The following is a 20,410-nucleotide window of genomic DNA, read 5'->3' on the forward strand; positions in this document are numbered from 1 at the left end:
CCTGCCTCCTATCCGTCCATGCACCTCCACCTTTTCTGGGTCCCTATACTCGATCCCTATACTCCCTCGATCTTTGGCCCATCTTTCCCCTCAGCTCTCTGCGTACGTTACTTCCGGTCTCCTCTTCTACCAATCCAACGTTCCTTCGCTTCTGGATCTGGCTGTACACGCTCCTAGGACCGCCCCTTCTATCGCCATAGCAACACATCAACAAGCCGAGTCGGGCCGGTCGCTCCCTTCCTGGCACTGCGCATGCGCGAAGCTGGTGTACAGGGAGGGGCGATGATGAGGAAGTGAGCGCTCTGTGTCTGCTGTTTTCACACCAACATAGCAACTGCATTGTACTCCATGAGAGCAGGCGAGCAGGCTATCAGTGAGGACCTTCCAAGCTCCCTGGGACTCTGGTGAGGATGGACATGTCACAAATGTGCTCTAATAACTATAGGAATAGATTTAATGTTCCTGTTTATCCTGCAGGGCCTGTTCACACTGCTGTACCCCAAACTCAGGGCACTTTTCAGTGCAGTTTTATGAGGTGCTTGGATATGTGTCCTAGTACCTTTCAGGTTGTTCTACTGCAAGGTGACAGGCAGTTTTCATGCATTTCACTTTCATATGTATGTTGTTTAGTTCTTTCCTTTGTCTTCAATAAAAAAAAATTGATTACTAAGTTTCATTTGTGTTAAAGTGGAACTTTAAATAGGAAAAATGGGCAGACAGGTGGGATTTTTACTGCAGTAACATGCTTTGTCTCTTCTGCCGAATCTGACTGAACTCCCGCCCGTGCGCAGCTCGCTGTATGGATTCGGCAGTGCCGAATCTGACTGAACTCCCGCCCGTGCGCAGCTCGCTGTACAAATTTGGCAGTGTTGAATCTGAACTCCCACCCGTGCGCAGCTCGCTGTACAAATTTGGCAGTGTTGAATCTGAACTCCCACCCGTGCGCAGCTCGCTGTACAAATTTGGCAGTGTTGAATCTCACTGAACTCCCGCCCATGCGCAGCTCGCTGTACAAATTCGGCAGTGCTGAATCTGACTGAACTCCCGCCCATGCGCAGATCGCTGTACAAATTTCGGCAGTGCTGAATCTGACTGAACTCCCGCCCGTGCGCAGCTCGCTGTACAAATTTGGCAGTGTTGAATCTGAACTCCCGCCCTTGCGCAGCTCGCTGTACAAATTCAGCAGTGTTGAATCTGACTGAACTCCCGCCCGTGCGCAGCTCGCTGTACAAATTTGGCAGTGTTGAATCTGAACTCCCACTCATGCGCAGCTCGCTGTACAAATTCGGCAGTGCTGAATCTGACTGAACTCCCGCCCGTGCGCAGCTCGCTGTACAAATTTGGCAGTGTTGAATCTGAACTCCCGCCCTTGCGCAGCTCGCTGTACAAATTCAGCAGTGTTGAATCTGACTGAACTCCCGCCCGTGCGCAGCTCGCTGTACAAATTTGGCAGTGTTGAATCTGAACTCCCACTCATGCGCAGCTCGCTGTACAAATTCGGCAGTGCTGAATCTGACTGAACTCCCGCCCATGCGCAGCTCGCTGTACAAATTCGGCAGTGTTGAATCTGAACTCACGCCCATGCGCAGCTCGCTGTACAAATTTCGGCAGTGCTGAATATGACTGAACCTCCGCCCATGCGCAGCACGCTGTACAAATTCGGCAGTGCCGAATCTGACTGAACTCCCGCCCTTGCACAGCTCGCTGTACAAATTCGGCAGTGTTGGAGCTGAACTCCCGCCCTTGCACAGCTCGCTGTACAAATTCGGCAGTGTTGGAGCTGAACTCCCGCCCTTGCACAGCTCGCTGTACAAATTTCGGCAGTGTTGAATCTGAACTCCCGCCCTTGCACAGCTCGCTGTACAAATTCGGCAGTGTTGGAGCTGAACTCCCGCCCTTGCACAGCTCGCTGTACAAATTTCGGCAGTGTTGAATTTGAACTCCCACTCATGCGCAGCTCGCTGTACAAATTCGGCAGTGCTGAATCTGACTGAACTCCCGCCCATGCGCAGCTCGCTGTACAAATTCGGCAGTGTTGAATCTGAACTCCCGCCCATGCGCAGCTCGCTGTACAAATTTCGGCAGTGTTGAATCTGAACTCATGCGCAGCTCGCTGTACAAATTCGGCAGTGCCGAATCTGACTGAACTCCCGCCTGTGCTCAACTCGCTGTACAAATTCGGCAGTGTTGAATTTGAACTCCCGCTCATGCGCAGCTCGCTGTACAAATTTGGCAGTGCCGAATCTGACTGAACTCCTGCCTGTGCTCAGCTCGCTGTAAAAATTCGGCAGTGTTGAATCTGAACTCCTGCCTGTGCTCAGCTCGCTGTAAAAATTCGGCAGTGTTGAATCTGAACTCCTGCCTGTGCTCAGCTCTCTGTACAAATTCGGCAGTGTTGAATCTGAACTCCTGCCCATGCGCAGCTCGCTGTACAAATTTGGCAGTGCCGAATCTGACTGAACTCCCGCGCTTGCGCAGCTCACTGTGCAAATTCAACAATGCTGAATCTGACTGAGCATGTGTGTACGTGACTGACATCATCCCCGCCCAGCCAATGACAGTGGCTGGCAATCGAGACCCTGAAGCTGCTTTCCCAAAGCTGTCAGTGGCTGGGTGTGGAGCTGCAGGATGCCGCATCGCTAGAGTTTAGGTGATTATTTTTCCGCTTTAAAAAAGCACATAGGAACGCTCGACTGATGTGTTTGTGTGTTACAGTTTATTTGTACAGCTGTGAAGGCTTGTAATATAATGGATAAAGTGTGTGTAAACTTTAACAACACATTTCTTTTATTTGCTCTCTTTTGATCTGTTAAAGCGATATCAAACTGCGTTACATATAAACCAAAAAAAACAGGTCCCCCCCTGCAGGCTCATGTCATAACGCACCAGTAAGCACTGCATACTAGCACATTATGACAAACTTACCTAAAAAAAACGGTCCCTCCAGCGGCAAATTGTCAGCACTGATAGGGATTCCATCCTCACCTGTCTTCCTTCCAGATTCACGGACTCAAGCCGTTTGAATGGCCGAGCCGCAAAGATGTCACTCTCGTCCATATGCATGGGAGTCACAGCTGCTGCACAGCTCTCTGAATGGACGGCATGCCTTTCTTTGAGAGTGCAGTGTGCATGTGACGGTGACACCAGCGACTGCTACATATGTAAATATCTCCTAAACGCTGCACATTTAGGAGGTATTTACTGTACCTACAGATAAATCTTATTATAGGATTTCCTGCAGGGGCAAGTTAAACCTGGGAGTTTACTACTGATTTAAATATACCATTGAAAATATTTTATTATAACTGTGCACAAAAAAAAAAAATAGTTGTTCATCCAGCCAGAAGTCTTGTGAACTGATAACTTCTTGTGCTGCCTGCCTCTGGACTGTTATAAGTTAGCACTGTTCCCTGCTATCCCTGTGGACTACAACCTCCCTTCCATTATGGTGACAATGCTTCTTCATACAGTTGTCACACTAGGACAGGAAGTATGTTAAGCTGAAGTCCAGATTTCCTGTCACCTTCAACAGTTTTTTTGGGCAAATCTGTCCCAAACAAACTATTTCTAATACTGAGTTTTTTGGAAGCTGTGAGCACTGTATCATACTGTAAGTGGTGCTGTGTTACGCAGCAGTACGGGTGACTTCTTGTCTGCTGGTGAGAAAATTGAGTCGGGCTGAGTGCTATTTCAAGGAAGCTTTTTATTTGTATCAATGAATACAAGGCTTCCTCTGATTGGTGAGGTGGCGATCATAATGTCATCCAGCCACCTGTCCAACTCAGCCAATCAGAGGAAGACCTATATTTATTTCTACAAATACAAGGCTTACCTGAAAAAGCTCAGAAGCAGCCAGCCCAATTGAGTTATGTTCCAGCAGCAGATGGGATGTCCCCCATAATGCTGCTTAAGGCCTCTTGCACATGGTACTGCTGTTTGAGCATCTGCTTTTTTGGACGTAATTTCAGGCTTTTGATTTGCGCATATTCGTATGTATTTATGCGCATATATGCGTGTACAATATATTAGGGAAAATGCATTAATATTTTCATCTGCGTGTATCTGTGTTCATTCACACACGTTTGCACGCACATGTCGTAAATTACTGACCAAAAATGCAGGTTTTCCAAAAAAAAAATTTTTTCTACTGAGGGATATGCGGCGCTTGTGTACGTGCCTGTTTGCACAGGCACATTGTTAATAATGAACTACAATCTACCTCAGTAAAAAACAAAAACTCTGTACTGAGCTTTTTCAAGCTGCAGTGTGCAAGAGGCCTTACACAGCACATCTTACTGTATGTAGATGATACTACTACAGTATTCTACATCACACACAGCTGATAAACAACTTCGTATTGGAAATAGCTTTTTTGGGCCAGCCTGGCCCAAGTGAACTATTTAAAGTGACAGGTTATTAGGTTAAAATAAAGGAGACAAATGGAGGAAGAAGAAAATCAATGCAGCCACCACATCTAAGGACCAGTGAGCTGTAATTCTATCAATTTTTGTTCTTGGGCTCAGATTCCCTTTATACTTCAGCATATACGGTATTCAGTGCACTGCAATACAGTGTGTTCTGTTCATTGTTCAGTGTGGTACAGTCTGTTCATAGGAGAGACCAAAGTAGTTGTAATTCTGTATCTCCAGCCTCATGGTTCTCACTACTTTGCTATGTAGTATAGGAAGTGACTCCACTGTGTTTAGTTCTGCATTTTATCTTCCTATATTTCCTGTTTGGTTATTGGATAGAGAAGTACAAGTGTGTAGTTGCTTCTCGACCTTTTGGCTAAGATCAAGTGTAGTATCTGTTCTTATCAGTATCCAGTAGGAGTGCTCCGCCATCATTCTTGCCTTCTGGCGAGGATGACTGGCTGTATACTATCTCTGCTGGTATGATGGGGCCTCTGAAGGTTAGTACCAGCTGGAAGAGAAACCGAGGCGCCCACTGGCTGTTGGGGCCAGGAGTAATTCCCCCGGGAAAACTGGAGGGGCCCAGTTCCTCCTGATTTGAACTACCTTGTCTGGCCAGTGGCCGGGGAGGAGAGAGAGTCCGCAGAGCAGTGCTCCCTGGTGAGAGTGGTCGCCTCAGGGGTGCTCTTAGTAGCACATGGGGATGGGATCCCACGTGTGAAAAGTGTACATGGTTACTGTTCTAAACACTTTTTCTACACTGCGACTTTTAGGGCTAGGCCTTTTGGCTAAGTCCAGGGCAATTTGTTTTGCTACGGGCCTCAGGACCTAGTCAGTGCACAATTGCATGGCCACTTATTTATTTATTTTTCCTCACTGTTTGTCACCTTTCACTTTTGTGTGTGTTTTTTTTCTCACTTGGATGGAGGGTGTGGGTCCTCAGGCCTGCCCTGAAGTCTAGGGGGAGAATGTGTGGCCATTAGGTTCCTTCCTCCCCTTTTCCTGGGGGGTCTCTCTTCGGGAGAGCTCCCTGACCTAGTACTTGGTGGTTGGCTTTGGCTAGCCACAAGGAAAGGGATCCGCCAGGCCTTTTGGCTAGGTGGACCATGTTGGAAACCCTTTTGTCTCTGTCAGGAGCCTTGCGGGGTGTGGACAACAGCACACCCCTAGGTGCACTTTTTGTGTTTGTGTTTTGCACTTGCACGTTGTTTGGGTTTTAGTTTTTTCGCACCTCCTGTGGACAAAAAAACACCAAAAAACAAATGTGTAATTGTACTATGCATTGAGAAGTTTGGAGTTTAACTACTTGCCGCCCCTCCACAGTACATTTACTACTGTGGGGCAGCACGGGTAGGCACAGTCATATATATATATATATATATATATATATATATATATATATATATATATATATATGACTGCCTGTGACCGGGTCTGCGGGCGCGTGCATGCAAGCCCCCTGTCAACCCATGCTGTGAATTGCAGCATGCGTTTGGCAGCTGAATTTAGCTAATGATTTTGGCTGAAGTCAGCTGATCGCCTGTGTCCAATGACAAAATACAGACTCTGTATACAGGGAACAGCGATCTGGCTGTTTTTTTTCTCCCTGCAAAGCAGGGAGAAAAAACAGCTATACAGTAAAGTAAAAGCAGAATATATTACACAAATTGCACACAATTAACCCCTTGATTGCCCCTAGATGTTAACCGCTTTCCAGCCAGTGTCATTAGTACAGTGACAGTGTACAGTATTAGCACTGATCACTGTATCAGTGTCACTATTGATGTTAGTCAGTTAGGGTACCTCCCAGCCAGTGTCAGCTGGCCTTCCACACTCTCACAGTTCCAGTATAAGTTCTGTTCACTGCCGTTACCACTATAGCATCAAAGCTGTGTAAATTCCAGTATATATACCATAGTTTATAGACACTATAACTTTCCCACAAACCAGTTTATATACACTTATTGGGATTTTTCTTTTACAAAAGCAAAATACATTTTGGCCTAAATTTCTGAAGACATTTTCTTTAAAACATATCCAATAAAATAAACAAAGTAGAAAATATTGTTTTTTCCCAAAATGTTTGGTCTTTTTTTAATTTAAATAATAAAAAATAAAAACCAAGTGGTGATCAAATACCACACAAAAGAAAGCTCTATTTGTGTGAAAGAAAATTATTTAAATTTCACTTGCGTATAGTGTTGCATGACTGCGCAATTGCCAGTTAAAGTATTGAAGTGCTGAATAGCAAAAAAAATGCCCTGGTCATGAAGGGGGGTAAAACTTTTCGGAGGTCAAGTGGTAAAATGTGCCTTACTGATTCCTGCTGCTGGAATTGACAGTTGCGTGCAGATAGCAGGAGTCATCGAGCCCACACACTGCAATGACAGGCTTTTGGTGGCTGCAGCTGTTCGTGCTTGTTCTCACAGCCAGCAATCAAAGCCGGACACAGGAAAAAAAATACATGTGATGATCGTAGCTAGATGTACTTTTTTGTGTGTCCAGCTTCGATCACTGCAGATGATCTCTGGCTGCCCAAACAGGTGCAACCTGCCTACTTTAAAATCTAAGCAATTGGTTAAAAGTACTGATAAAATATATGTTGCTGGAATAATGCCAGCCATAGACGGGTCGAAAATCGGCCGATTTTCGCACCGTTAGTGGGTTAATTGGGCAGCCATTTTTCGCACATTTTTTTTTTATCGGTCATGTTGGAAAATTTGCGGCCGATTGTGAAGATCGGCCGATTTCCCTGGCAATGATCGGCAAATCGGCCGATCGTTTTACTGTTTAACGTTGGTGGTAACGTCGGCCGATTGAACAAACGTTTTTTAGTTTTTTTTAAAAAAAATTGACAATTTTCGACTTGTCTATGGCCTGCATAAGGAAAACATGACCTTTCTATAACATGGTTTTCTGCTGTAGTTGTAAAAACATGGGAGCTACCTTTGCTAATGTGTTCTTTAAGGCGAAGGCTCTCGGGCTGCCATTGTTATCCTTCTTGTAAAGTTATGTGTGTATAGCCTTCAAGATGCCTAAGTGACTGTTCACATATGGTGCGGTGAATGATGTTTTTCTGCACTGGAAGAACGCCAATCACCGTTGGGACACACTGAAAACACTGTGGTGCAGTTTGCTGTGGTAATATGCACACATGCTGCATTTTATTGTATTACACAAGAAGACACCGCATGATATTAATGTAGTATCACTTTGTGAACCTAAATTCACACAAAAAAAAAAAAGAGAGCCATTTGATGCGATAAAATGTGCATCACCCCGCCCCCTACCACTGGCTCACTGCAGCCAGAGCAGAGAGCTTGCTGCACACTGAATTGCTGCGGTTTAGTGTTTGGGCAGTGTGAACAGGCCCTAAACTGTCTGTCTATTTGACAAAGACCTGATCTGTGTAGCTGAAATGCTGTTAGGAGCTGTTTGATTGTCATAAACAAGTGTTTCTGCTCAGTGCTTGGTAACATGTAAACAATCATTGATACATTGTAACTAACTGCTACTCTGATCTGATGGTGTCCATGCTCAGGCATCTGTCCCTAACCGCAGCTATCCATTCTGTGTGCAGCTACATGTAAGCAGCAGTGGCTGCTGTCAGCCCAACGTTAGAATAAGTGGGTTGAGTGGCTGTTGCTCTCTGCATAACCCTGGCGTTCCAACAGCAAGGATCCACGGATTCTTTCCGCAGGAATCTGGCACCCATCTGTGTGAAAGGGGCCTAAATTACTCTGTATTTTTTACATAGTTGCAGAAGCAGATCTTAAGGTATAACTAAAGACAAAACTTTTTTTTTTTTTTTCAGCTTTGGCTAAAGTGGAGATGGATTAGAATACCAATTAAGCTTTTATTGCTACTTGTGCCCCCCTTAGTGAGATTTACCTTCTATATTTGTTCTGTTTACTGCTATGATCAAAAGTAAAAGAAAATTCCACATTTTGGGTTGTCCCCCCAAAATGTAAGAGAGGAGAAATCTTCCAATGGGAACCCTAATCGCTAAACTCCAGGCTAAACAAATATCAAAATCAAAGAGCCGTGTGTATTCTTACTTAAGGTGAGACTGCTGTAAATATTTGTAGATTACATTTGAATATTCAAATCCCTGCTAAGGCATTTGACAGTGTGGAGTGGCCCTATCTATGCTGTGTTTTAAAGAAATTTAATCTGGGCGAGGAATTAATTGCATGGGTAAAATTGTTATATCAATCCCCTTTAACTCGACTTAGAATCAATAACACCTTAACAGCATTGATTAAATTAAGCAGAGGTACTACACAGGGATGCCCATTGTGCCCATTCTTATTTGCCCTGGCTTTAGAACCATTGGCCACAGCCATAGGTGGGGATAGTCAAGTGGTAGGATACAGGAGAGGTAAGAGGGAAGATAAACTAGCATTGTATGATTCTTTATTGTTCTTGGGTGACACGACTGGATCGATAGAACGTCTGATTTTCCTTATTAATACCTTTGGGACACTTTCAAGCTTTACTAAAACTGGAGTAAATCTGTTTTTTACCACTCGACCCTCTCCGGGATCCCTTGGCCTTAGTAGCTTCCCAGATAAATGTGGTGGAAACTTTTTGTATATCTAGGGATTACAATACATAAAGATGTCAATCAGTATGTCAGTTTGAATATAAATCCCCTGTTGGTTAAATTTAAACAGAAGACTACTAGCTGGTGTATGTTACCACTCCCAGTAGTAGGAAGGGTGAATTTAATAAAGGTGATATGGTTGTCTCAGCTACTATGTTTACCCATGTCTATCTTTAAATGAATTGAGACTATATTTCGTATGTTGATATGGAAAAAGCTAGTCCAAGGATCAAATTAGATACATTACAAAAGGCTAGGGAAAGGATGGGGGGTAGCAGTCCCAGTCCTCTTCTTACATTACTTGGCGGCAAAGTTAGAGGATGGAAAGAGGACTTGAGTGTAGATCTTATTAAAGAAATTATATCAGGGGTATTGAGAGGCTATAGTGTGGTGGATAGTTTGGAAGCAGGATAATTTAGGAAAGATAAGCAATACCATACGTTGATCATGATTAATAAAAAAATAAGATTAAACCATATTTTGAATATCGGGGGATATCCAGATTATATCCGTATATTTCAAAATTTAACTGTCCTGAATTATTAAAATTATAGGGATTTGATCAGTGGTGGACACGAGGCTTGGAATATATTCCGCAGTTATATCAGGGTCAAGTTTTGAAGGACTTTTGTACCTTACAAAATTAATTTACCACCTAAGTGTTTTTACCAGTATTTGCAGCTCAGACATGGTATACAAACACAGTCTAGGTTGAAACAATGGATTTATACTGTACATTTAGTGCTAAAAAAGAGTTTTAACTGCAACCTTGAAGAGGGGTCAAATATTAACAATATATAGGGCATTATTACAGAGAACCTCAAAGACAATATCATTAAGATGAAGAATGCAGTAGCAAATGGATACAGATGTTATAGGTGATGAGGATTAATTGAATATACTTGATAATGTGGAGAAAGTGTCCGACTAAGTCTCAGAAGCTTACGCAATTGTTCATCATCCATCGTTTGTATTGAACTCCCCAAAAATTGTTTAATTGACATTGGAGACTTAGTCCCCCTGTGTCCACGGTTTGAGCAGAAGGAGGGTACACTAATACACCTGATGTGGAGGTGCTCCAAATTGTTCAGATATTGGGCACAGATGATGGCCGTGATTAATAAGATATTTAGGTATAATATTTTGAGGAACCCTAGGGGGTGCTGGGGTGGCTGGATAAAAAGCTTCATCCAACACATGTTTGGATGGCTGTTGGCTGACTATTGTTTGTGGTAGGGAAACTGTACACACAGAGATGGATGCCCCAAGACCCCCCCAGCTTACTCACTATGGGTCAGTGTGGTAAGTGAAGTGTTACAAAAAGAACAAACAGTATATTTGCATAGAGGAAATTTAGATAAATATGGTAAAATATGGGGTAAATGGTTCAATAATGGTTCAATAATTTGGTAGTAATGCCTTTATAGTTGGTAAAGAAAAGGTTAATGGATAGTGGAATATTGAGGCCTAGAAAGTTGAGATTCTGAGGTATAATGAACTTGATGTATATAATTACCTGGATAACTTGAGACAGGTAAAGTTATAATGCCACATGTTGGTATCTATGATGTAAGATGTGTAATGTCGTGGAAAAAAGGAACAATTTTATATTCAATAAAGAATATAAATTAAAAAAAAATTAAACTAAACACACACTTTAATTTACATTATCCATAGAGAATTTCTGCCAGTCAAAGGCTGTATTACGCCCCTCCAGCCTGTATCTTAGTATAACAGGGAAGCAAAGCCTCCATCAATCAAGATGTAATATCCCACCCCAATTGTGTTTAGCTGGTTAGTGGGCATGGAGGAGGAGGGAGTGGGCTGTCGTTTACCACTGTGTGTATGCTCACATGTGGGACTCTATAGTCACATGGACTGCTCAGATTTGAAATAGAGGAAATGTTGAGGGCAGAATATACATGGAAAACTGAGCATGTGCAGTAGCTGCCAACACTGCTCTGTATAATCCCCAACTGCTTTGGATACATGGACAGAAGGTGGAGATAGAGAACAACAAGGTAATATCTGTGTTTGCAAAGGTCTTTGCTGTACACAAAGTGGTTTACATTCTCTGTGGCCACTGAGCAATATATTTGAGAGTTTTGTTGTGCCTGTGTTCAGGATTCATTAAAAGAAAATTTATAAATAGGTGGTTCCCTAACTAACCCTGTCTAACTCCTTATTCTTCTACCCTCTTTTGCTTTTTTTTTTTTCTAAAAACATTTTTATACTGTTTTTACAAAAATGTTTTTGTGTTCATTTTGGTTTTGTAGCCTGTGTGGGAAAAGAGAAGGGGGAAAAATACACAAAATTGAAAAAAACTACTATTTGTCACATTTACAAGAGATATATTTCTAGAAGGGGTTTAACTGTCTAAATACAGACTTTCATAGGTTATAACAGGCTGACACCCTGCTAGCTTGTTCTGTGAAAAGTTATTGCTGTGTCTGTTTTCTTTTTGTCTTATAGAACATCCCTATTGTTCATCCTATAGTGCAGCTCAACTGACTAGCATGTTTTTTTACCCTTTTTTTAAATAATGCAGGACCAAGTGCAATAACCCAAAGTAACCGCTCCGATGTTACCTTTTCACAGTAAGAAGTAAGAAAGATTAGTTCTGATCTTTTGCAATAGGTAGACCAGTTACTACCCCCAAAAATCAAGATGTTTGTGAAAATGCTTGTAAAAAATATCATACATAGTGAATACATTTTAATAACATTTTTAGACAACTTTGTGCACAGTTTACAGCTAAACGCTACATAAACAGCTGGGGAAATGCATATAAAGGAGCTCTTCTACCTGCCAAAAACTTGTATTTATGTCTATCAAGTTCTAAGGTTTAGACACCACTCCTCACCACCCCTCCCTATGACTGGGCAGTAAAAAAAATAAGCAGACTGATGAGCGTATATCCATCTCTCAGCATCCTCTTTCCACTGCAGCACAACTCATAGGCTCTTTGTGCTGCCTTTCCCTGCCCCAATTTGAGCTCTGCTGTAAAAGGACTATGAGAGGCCAGTTCGAAGTCAAATTAAAATAGAAATCCAGGCAAATCCTAACTAACTATATAAATACAGTCAGGTCCATAAATATTGGGACATCGACACAATTCTAACATTTTTGGCTCTATACACCACCACAATGGATTTGAAATGAAACGAACAAGATGTGCTTTAACTGCAGACTGTCAGCTTTAATTTGTGGGTATTTACATCCAAATCAGGTGAACGGTGTAGGAGTTACAACAGTTTGCATATGTGCCTCCCACTTGTTAAGAGACCAAAAGTAATGGGACAGAATAATAATCATAAATCACACTTTCACTTTTTATTACTTGGTTGCAAATCCTTTGCAGTCAATTACAGCCTGAAGTCTGGAACGCATAGACATCACCAGACGCTGGGTTTCATCCCTGGTGATGCTCTGCCAGGCCTCTACTGCAAATGTCTTCAGTTCCTGCTTGTTCTTGGGGCATTTTCCCTTCAGTTTTGTCTTCAGCAAGTGAAATGCATGCTCAATCGGATTCAGGTCAGGTGATTGATTTGGCCATTGCATAACATTCCACTTCTTTCCCTTAAAAAACTCTTTGGTTGCTTTTGCAGTATGCTTTGGGTCATTGTCCATCTACACTGTGAAGCGGCGTCCAATGAGTTCTGAAGCATTTGGCTGAATATGAGCAGATAATATTGCCCGAAACACTTCAGAATTCATCCTGCTGCTTTTGTCAGCAGTCACATCATCAATAAATACAAGAGAACCAGTTCCATTGGCAGCCATACATGCCCACGCCATGACACTACCACCACCATGCTTCACTGATGAGGTGGTATGCTTAGGATCATGAGCAGTTCCTTTCCTTCTCCATACTCTTCTCTTCCCATCACTCTGGTACAAGTTGATCTTGGTCTCATCTGTCCATAGGATGTTGTTCCAGAACTGTGAAGGCTTTTTTAGATGTCGTTTGGCAAACTCTAATCTGGCCTTCCTGTTTTTGAGGCTCACCAATGGTTTACATCTTGTGGTGAACCCTCTGTATTCACTCTGGTGAAGTGTTCTCTTGATTGTTGACTTTGACACACATACACCTACCTCCTGGAGAGTGTTCTTGATCTGGCCAACTGTTGTGAAGGGTGTTTTCTTCACCAGGGAAAGAATTCTTCGGTCATCCACCACAGTTGTTTTCTGTGGTCTTCCAGGTCTTTTGGTGTTGCTGAGGTCACCAGTGCGTTCCTTCTTTTTAAGAATGTTCCAAACTGTTGTTTTGGCCACGCCAAATGTTTTTGCTATCTCTCTGATGGGTTTTTGTTTTTTCAGCTTAATGATGGCTTGCTTCACTGATAGTGACAGCTCTTTGGATCTCATCTTGAGAGTTGACAGCAACAGATTCCAAATGCAAATAGCACACGTGAAATGAACTCTGGACCTTTTATCTGCTCATTGTAATTGGGATAATGAGGGAATAACACATACCTGGCCATAGAACAGCTGAGAAGCCAATTGTCCCATTACTTTTGGTCCCTTACCAAGTGGGACGCACATATGCAAACTGTTGTAATTTCTACACCGTTCACCTGATTTGGATGTAAATACCCTCAAATTAAAGCCGACAGTCTGCAGTTAAAGCACATCTTGTTTGTTTAATTTCAGATCCATTGTGGTGGTGTATAGAGCCAAAAATGTTAGAATTGTGTTGATGTCCCAATATTTATGGACCTGACTGTATATATATATATATATATATATATATTTATATTCAGGCCAATCCAGTTCATTCACGTGATCCCGATCACCTGTGTTTACCAGTGCTGCAGCAGGGGAGAGGAGGGAGAGCCAACAACAGCTGAACCGTTGAAGCCTTTGAGTGACGTCACACTCCCAGGCATTACCTTCCATTGTCGGAGCGCTGTCTCCCCTGCATCTGGCGCTGGCTAACACAGCGAAATGACATCATCAGTGCAACCTGAAAGTGGGTAAGTATATACATCCTGTTTATTTATTTTTATATATATATATATATATATATATATATATATATATATATATATATACACACAGGTTTGTCAAAATAGGTGCTAGGTGGGGGAGGGGACAGTTTAAGATCAGTTGAAATTTTACTTTAGGGTACTTACACTGTTCAAATTAGAAAATAAATTTAAGAATGTGTTAATGAATACAGAACTGCTGTAATCTGTGTAGTCTATGTTGTCTGCTTAGAGTTTACCTTTAGAGCGTATTGCTTGTTATAGATTCCCTGAAGAGCACAAGGGTATTTCTTGTTTATTAGCAGCTAAGTGTACCCTAATGTATATTGCAGCCTATTGGGCACATTAAGAGTCTAATTTACTAAAACTGAAACTTCTATTTTTGGTTATTTATTTTTAGGTTTTAAATTGTGGAAATTTTAAATGCGTGTGATTTAGATATTTGAAACCAAGAGTGTAAAATACTGTTGTAGATAAACAAGAATTGCTGTCATCTGACAGATATCTGCACCAGTATTGATAGGCCAAGATGATTCAGTTCATGCTGGGTATTCCTTCTTCATATGTACTACATCTTTGTCCATGCCTCCTGGTCCCCAATATGATGCAATAGTTCATCATCAGTGCTTAAGGTTTGGATGGTTGGATTTGTATGTCTGCGCATTACAAACCCCTTTTTTTTTCTCTCTTCTTTACCTTCCAGTATTCCAATTCAGACCCCATGCCTTACTCTCTTTTTACCTCACTTCTCCCAGTACATCCTACTCCATACTTACCACCATTGCTCTCACACTACCCCTCTCAATAGTTCTTTGCTTCATTAACATCCCCTTTCTTCCTCTGATCACAATCCTAACTACCCCAAGCTCTCTGTCCCCAGTACTGGACTGGAAACTCAAATGATTCCTATGAGCTTGAGCCGTTAAACTGGCACTATTTTATCACCCAGTTTAGTGGTCCTGCTTATTTCCACCTCCCTGGACACATACTCACCCAACCAACTCTCCCTTTCCATGATTCCCCTTCATTCTTCATGCCACCTATCCCAACCCCTTCCCAATACCCTACCCATTCTCTGTAAATCTGCTGGTCATTCTTAACTTACCCCTGTGATCTCTAGCTACCCAACCTCTATACTGTACGTGTGTGTGAAAGTTTGAAATACTTTTCACTTTTTGCTTATAATGCTGTTAGGCCCCATTTACACTCGAGTGTTTTGTAGCTCGAAACTCCAAAATACTCAACATCCAAAAATCCTATGTTTTTCAATTGTGTCTTGTCACACCTGGGCGCAGTCACTTGAAGCCTGTAGCTCAAAGAAGTACATGAGGTTCTTTTCAGCTACAAGCTCCATACATTTTTGACTCCAAGAGACTTCAATGTGAGTACATATCATGCATATTCCCTAATAATATTGAGCTTTGCATTGAATAAAAATAATAATTAAAAAAATGCTCAAGACACCTGCAAAGACGCTTGTACGGACGCTAAAAAACAAAAAGTCTGCAAAACATCCCAATATGTCCAGCTGAATCTTGAATGCATCCTTACTGCTCTATCCCTCTGTTGTAAATATGCTTGTTCTGTACCCTGATATGTCATAGTTCTCTTGCATTTAAAAAACAAAACTATAAAAAAAGTAACCGTAGTTCTTGGTTGGAAGATTGTATCATATATACGATCGGTTTATAGTGAAGAAATGATCATATTCGATATTCAGATAAAAAAAAAAAATCATACATGGAATTGTTGATTTAGCATAAATAATATTTCATAGTGGTTATTATATTTATTAAGCTTAAATTATTTTGATTAGCCTTGTTTCTGACAGAACATTTCCTATAGGAAAGAATTTGTCCCATACACACTAGTGATATAGTTACATATTATACATGCTATTTCTGTGTGCCATAGTATTGATTATATCTCCTAGATTGTAAGCTCCAAGGAGCAGGGCCCTCATATCCCTCTTGTATTGAACTGTATTGTTACTGTACTGTCTCCCACCATAATGTAAAGCGCTGAGCAAACTGTTGGCGCTATATAAGTCCTGTATTATAATAATAATAATAATGTAATTGATTTTGTTCTCCTGAAAATGAGCCGCTCCTTACTCCTCTTCCTTCCAAAAGTGTAAAGGAACACTCGGTGACCTTGGGTCACTTAGTAATTCATCCTTATTCAAGCATTCACCAGAAAGATATCTTGTTTGTATATTGGCTAGTCATCCAATGGTATTTTAAAGTATAACAATGTTTATACACTTAATAGCATTTGTGTGGTTTTTTTTTAACGATGTTCAGTGCACTTCTTAATTGTTTTCTGTTTGATTCTAGGGATGTGTTTACCGGGTCATCTCTCAGTTACCACCACACCCAAGTTAGACCACACCATTTGTTTTTCAATTCTTTTTCAGCTACATGTCTTCTTGGTTTCCCATGCTAACAGTTCTGAGCATGTTTTACTACATTTGCCTCAGACGCCGGGCCCGGCTAGCTAGTAGGGGAGATATGATTAACAGCCGTAGAGCCATTGAAACAAACAGCCGTGCTTTGCCAATGTGTGTTGAAGCTGTGCAGTATGCCAAAGAAGTCCTGGATTTCAGTTCTCATTATGGAAGTGAAAACAGCATGTCATATACCATGTGGAATTTAGCAGGGGCTCCCAACGTTTATCCAAGTTCAGGGGATTTCACGCAGACAGCTGTGTTTCGGACGTATGGAAAATGGTGGGATCAATGTGCTAGCCTCCCACCTTCTTTCAAGAGAACATCACCAAGCTTCTTCAGTAGGGATTATGTAGAGCTTGCATTTGAAGAACCTGTTTATCCTACAGCAGTTCACATTTTAGAAACGTATCATCCTGGGTCAGTGGTGAAAATACTTGCTTGTTCTGCAAACCCATATTCTCAGACTGCACCTACAGAAGTCAGGTAAAGCCTATCCTCATATCATTTTAGTACCTTAAATTGTACATGTATTATGTGTGTCATTCCTTTACTGTAATCTCTTTAGAACTACTGACTTTATTTTTTATAAAAAAATGAAATCTTACAATTACTCATCATAAAGGTTGTGTATCAAAAATTGTGAACCCTTTATTAATCAGTATTCTTTTAGTCAGCAGTCTCCATAAGAAGCCAGAAAGTATTTGTTGTTTTTATTAGCCGTAAAGAAGTCCTGAAATGAGACTCCAATAGTCGTTTTAGAAGGATTGACTTCATAGCTACTGGGATTTGCCCATTCATAACGAAAGACATATTGAAAGCAACTGCAATAGTTATGTGGCTTCACGTGGTTTAAAGGTAACCACCCACCCCTACTACTAGATTATGTTTAGCAATAAGACTGTGTACACCTCACTGAAGTAAATGCAGTCAATATTTTTTTTTCTAAGTAAGGCAGCTTATTCCATTATATATACTGTATATCACTGCACAGATTGACCTTTTCACTATTAATTGATGTGTGTGGTGATGCACCCTCCCCACTATGAATTAAAACCAACTTGCACCAGATCACCTAAGTGCCCAGAAATTACAAATAAACATTTTCTAATTTTCTCTTGTAGTCTTTGTTGAAGCCTATGCCTTTTAGCTTATTCTAGCTGCTAAACTTTACTGAAGAACCTTACATTTTCACTTATCATTTTCACATCCTTGTCCAGTGATTCTCATTGTGCTTGGTGTATTTTTTTAAAGCACATGCATGCTCCATTTTTAGCATGACGTTAGATTCTGGGAAACATAAATGGACCTTAACCTCTAACCCTTTGTTTGTACACAAAGTCATGCGATTACCATGTCAGTGCTTTCTTAACCACTTGCCCTCCAGAGGATTTACCCCCCTTCCTGACCAGGTCATTTTTTGCGATACGGCGCTGAGTCACTTTAACTGACAATTGCGTGGTCATGCAACGCTGCACCCAAATGAAATTTACGTCCTTTTTTTTCCCCCCATAAATAGAGCTTTCTTTCAGGGGTATTTGATTGCCTGTGCGGTTTTTTTATTTTTTGCGCTATAATAAAAGACCAACAATTTTGAGAAAAAAAGTATTTTTGACTTTTTGTTATTAAACATGTCCAGTAAAAATTCTGGTACAGTACATGTCTTTGCTGAAAAAAAATCCCAACACGTGTAAATTAATTGGTTTGCATGAAAGTTATAGTGTTTACAAATGGCGGTATATATTATGGATTTTTTTTTTTTACTAGTAATGGCGACGACTTATAGCGTGACTGCGGCGGGCATTCTGACACTGGGGGGAAAACTTGCTAGGTGTCACTGGCATCCCCAGTGACACCAATACAGTGATCAGTTCTAATAAAAAGCACTGACACTGTACTAATGGCACTGGGCAGGAAGGGGTTAACATGGGGCGATCAAAGGATTAACTGTGTGCTGTTTCACATTATGTGCTGTGCGTGTGTGTGCTTCACTGTAAGCACTCTGCTTTGTATGGCTCTGCTATGCAAAGCCATACAAAGCAGTGTGCAGGAGCTGACAGGGGAGAGAACTGTATTGTTTACATACTTACTCGGCGATTACCGGGTGCGTGCGAGTAATCACTGGCCGAGACCTGGTGATTGACAGCCGAGGCCGCAAATGACGGAGCGGATCTGATAGGGCACGCGTGCGCCCCCTACCCGGAACTGCAAAATCACGTATATATATAGTATTTCTGCTATAGGGTGGACAGCAAGCAGTTAATGATTACATGGATGTGTTTATAAACAAAGCCAAATCAGTGGCATGGCTTTGTTTAGAAACAGCATGAAACAGTTTTAGACAAATCAAAATGTGGCCAGTTCAGCAGGTACCAGACAAATTTTGATCCATCTATTGGCATTTCTGTTCAAGAGTAGCCAATCCAATTGGCTGCAGTGCTGATCAGTGTATTCTGATAGCAGAGGAGTCCCTCTGTCAGAATACAGTAGCTCAGCGGCGAGGTCTGGATGGGGGCATCTGATCATTTTGTTTTCGATCAGCCTACTGGCTGATCGAAAACAAAAAAAATAATCTGTGTATGGCCACCTTAAGCCATGTTACTTCTATATAATGTAATGTGTTTTTTCCTAGCAGTGAATCTCTTTCTGTATTATGTAACTACTGATTCATTGTACAGTGAACCAGACAATTGACAGAAGACACAATTGACAAAACTGTCTGAACAGAATAAAAATCCATTGGTCAGGAAAAAAAAGTGACAAGTGACTTATATGTTTTGATTATGTATGTAACAGTTTTTCTGGATTTCATCTTTTCACTCTTTAAGAGAGCATAAGGGGCAATGCTAAAATACAATACAAAGTCAGAATTGATTTCAGATCTGACTATAGTAAACTGGTTTTGGGCACACAGGTCTCTAGTGCCATTAACACATACATGAAACTAAGTGATTCTGATCAGTAAATAGCATAGGGTATGTAAGTGTACATTATTGTGTTCATTTGGTTTCTGGCTATGCCCACTCTCACCTAACTGTGATTGAATTTGGCGATTGGTCTTGGGTAGGGTGTTTGTGGAAGACAAGACTCCTATCTTGTGGTGTTTGCTGGATGGTGCATTTCAGTGGTTTACATTAAAGCAGTTCTTTATTCCTTTATGTGAAAAATAAAAACAGCAGCTACAAAAACTGTAGCTGCTGACTTTTAAAAAAATAACCACTCACCTGTCCAGAGATCTAATGCCATGCTCACTCCAACAGGTTTCTTTACTGCTCTTTGGTCCCCGGTGCCGGCTTCTTCACTGTGGGCAGCCAACTATTACTGCTTGCGGCACAAGCTGCGCTGCCTCTTGTGAATGTTCCCACGGTCTCCTGGGACCTGACACGTGTCCCAAGAGGCTGCGCGGGGGAGAAGTGAAGAGGTGAACTTGGGAGCGAGTACCTGTCAAATGCCAATTTTGATAGAGGAGGGGGATGAGAAGAAACAGTGGAGCTTCTAACTTTGCGTGAAGTGTCCCTGCACCCTGTTTAGCTATTATCAGTGAAGCTCCAGAAATTTTGTAGCAACCAGACTTTTTTTCAGAGTGGTAGGTGTACTAACAGCTACAGGCCTTTACATGTCTGTTGAAATTAGTGAACCAGAGGTTGTGTATAACAGGATCTCTTCCCATGATGGGAGATTGATATTTACTTAGCCCCTTCAAAGAGAACCTATACTGAGGATTCATGGAGGCTGTCATTGCTGAGCTTTCCTTTTGAAATCACTAATAAGTTGCAGCCATGTTCATTTAATGGCTTGATCACGTTTTCACTAACTGACCCAAAACGAGCACCAAGAAAGTAATGAAGTCAGAGACATCCAAGTGCTATTAAGTAGAAACCTTAAATTTTTGACTGCATAGGTTTTCTTACAATGGTAAGTTATGGCAATATAAATATTAAACTATACGTTAAATCAT

The 20,410-nt window shown here is 41.5% G+C and overlaps 1 protein-coding gene and 1 pseudogene across 1 annotated transcript in view; both read left to right on the forward strand.

The window, feature by feature from the left end:
- The first annotated feature begins 266 nt into the window (after positions 1-266).
- The window catches only part of FBXL4 (F-box and leucine rich repeat protein 4), an 86,170-nt gene continuing 66,026 nt past the window's right edge, over positions 267-20,410 (forward strand). The window contains exons 1-2 of the mRNA XM_089665238.1: positions 267-404; positions 16,343-16,938. Of these exons, the coding sequence (XP_089521364.1) occupies positions 16,427-16,938 (512 nt within the window). The 5' untranslated portion in view covers positions 267-404; positions 16,343-16,426. The remainder of the gene's footprint in view (positions 405-16,342; positions 16,939-20,410) is intronic.
- LOC149470363 (U2 spliceosomal RNA) lies at positions 4,769-4,925 on the forward strand (annotated as a pseudogene).

This window comes from Staurois parvus, unplaced genomic scaffold (assembly GCF_062004578.1).
Source record: "Staurois parvus isolate SC_StPar_1 unplaced genomic scaffold, SC_StPar_1.0 ptg000048l, whole genome shotgun sequence".
In the NCBI taxonomy this organism is placed as follows: domain Eukaryota; kingdom Metazoa; phylum Chordata; class Amphibia; order Anura; family Ranidae; genus Staurois; species Staurois parvus.